Source organism: Pinus tabuliformis, chromosome 8 (assembly GCF_031772625.1).
Source record: "Pinus tabuliformis cultivar Carrire ecotype Pingquan chromosome 8, CPIR1, whole genome shotgun sequence".
Classification (NCBI taxonomy): Eukaryota; Viridiplantae; Streptophyta; class Pinopsida; order Pinales; family Pinaceae; genus Pinus; species Pinus tabuliformis.
Window position 1 is genome coordinate 1674569348 of NC_142294.1, and position 2101 is coordinate 1674571448.

Sequence of the window (2101 nt, forward strand, 5' to 3'; positions counted from 1 at the left end):
ATTAGGGAATTATGGGTCCATTCACTGATTCAAATACAATTTTTTCCATCATTATGCCAGTCATTAGGTGGCTATAAACTACATTAGGGCCATCAACAAATATAATGGAATTCAAACTACCATGTCTACATACAAATCTAGTGAATGTGCCTCCCACTTCTCAAGCCCATTTATAGAAAACTCTAGGGCTAATATAGACATGATATTAAGAGCCCCTACAGTCTTCCTTTTATTTGTTTATCAAGAATAGAACATGTGGCTTATGGCTAAAATAAGAAGATATGAGATTTGGGGTGTTTCTCATCATCTTCAAAAGGACATTTCCTCCTTTGAATAGTTCAAACCCATATCCTTATGTAATTCAGTATAAAATCATCTTCAACATCATTTCTCATAGGCTAAAGGACGTTCTTTGTGATAATATTTGCCCAATGAATATGGATTCATGAGAGAGAGACAAACCCTTGAAGAAATTGGCATCTCCCAAGAAAGCCTTCATTTAATCCATACAAATCATTAAAAAATAATAGTTGATGCATCCATACAAATGGATCCATAATTTAGAAAGACATTATTCAAGCCTTTTTTCTCATCAGTAAATGGTTAATTCATAATATTAGAGATAAATATCAACTTTTCATTAGAAAAGACAATTTGGTTAAGTTCCATAATCAATGTTTACTCCCTCCAAAAATCATCCATTAACTTAATAAATATATATTCTACATTCTAAATCAAGTAATGAGACCTGACTATATCTTGGTTCACAAATTAACAAAGCAAAAACTACTCTAGAAAAAAACAAAAACATCATAGATAACATTTCCTTATACTAGTCTATGCCTAATATAGACTTAGAACACCACACAAAATGATTAAAAAATATTGATGACACAGCATTTCACATCAAAGTCTTAAGCCGGGCTCCGTGCACCTAAAAATTAGATTCAAATCTCCACGGTCGCTGCAGATATGGTAATGCCTGCAAAGACCTTCCCACCATCACTGTTAACTTTCGTGAACTCCCTGGTTGACGGATTAAACAGATAAGAGATGTGTTTTCGGAGGGCGTCTAAACCGCTGACAAAAATCTGGTCACGCCACTGTGTAGCGCACGTAATGAAGAGAATATCCCGGGGATTCGGAAAGGAAGCTACCACACTCCAAACGTCCTTCTCAACATCATACTTCTCCACCCCTTGTTCAGTGAACACGTACACCTCCCCGCAAGAAGAAGAAGAAACCACACAGCTTCTCCTTAATCCTCCCCTAAAGTTCCCCCAATGTGCCGTCATTCTCCACCTTCCCTCACTCGGATCGAAAACTTCTCCACTTTGGCCTTCGTCTAACACCATGAATTTACCATCGATGAAAACACCGCTGCATCCCTGGCCGTGCGATTCGATCATTGGGGGCAAAATTTCCCACTTGTCTTTCTCCACGTCATATGCTTCTACAGCTGCAAGGGGGGTGTCACGCTCGCCGAAACCGCCAGCGACGTAGACAAGTCCAGTGGAAGAAGAGACAGAGCACGCAAAGAATGATCGAGGTGTAGGCATGTCTGCCCCGCGGCGCCATCTGGCAGACTCAAAGTCATAAATGTAAACACTGTTCATCAAAGTTGCCCTGGACGGGTGCATTCCGCCAATGAGAAGTAGCTTCCGATTCACAGCCACGCACTGACACCATATCGGTATTCTAGTATTGTGGGGATCATCAATCGGAGGTAGCCTTTCCCAGGTGCCCTCCACAGGGTCGTATACTGTCACTACAAAGAGGGGATGCATATATCTGTGATTTCTATCTTTCTGAATCAAGCAAATAAGCTGCTTGCTCGTCCCACATTTCTTCCTGTCAGCATAGAACGTAGGGCTACTGAGTATAGCCTCCCAGCTTTTGCTTATCGATTGATGTGTAAGGCATTCTTACAAAACACTGTCGAAGGACATCCTCCGGAATAACCTCCTCCATTAGGGCGCTTCAAACACACCAATTTCCTGATCGATCGAGTTTACCCAGAGCTTTATCGCAAATAAAGAAATAAATATGAAAGTGAACGATGGTACCTCCGAATCTAAAAGTGACAGTTATATAATGTGTA

General features: G+C 40.5%; 1 protein-coding gene across 1 annotated transcript; it reads right to left on the minus strand.

Annotated features, from left to right (window-relative positions):
- Window positions 1-947: 947 nt before the first annotated feature.
- On the minus strand, window positions 948-1787 carry LOC149242632 (F-box/kelch-repeat protein At2g44130-like). Its single transcript, XM_089370919.1, has one exon. It carries the CDS (start codon window positions 1785-1787, stop codon window positions 948-950), a length of 840 nt encoding a protein of 279 aa, XP_089227045.1.
- Between the last annotated feature and the right edge of the window lie 314 nt (window positions 1788-2101).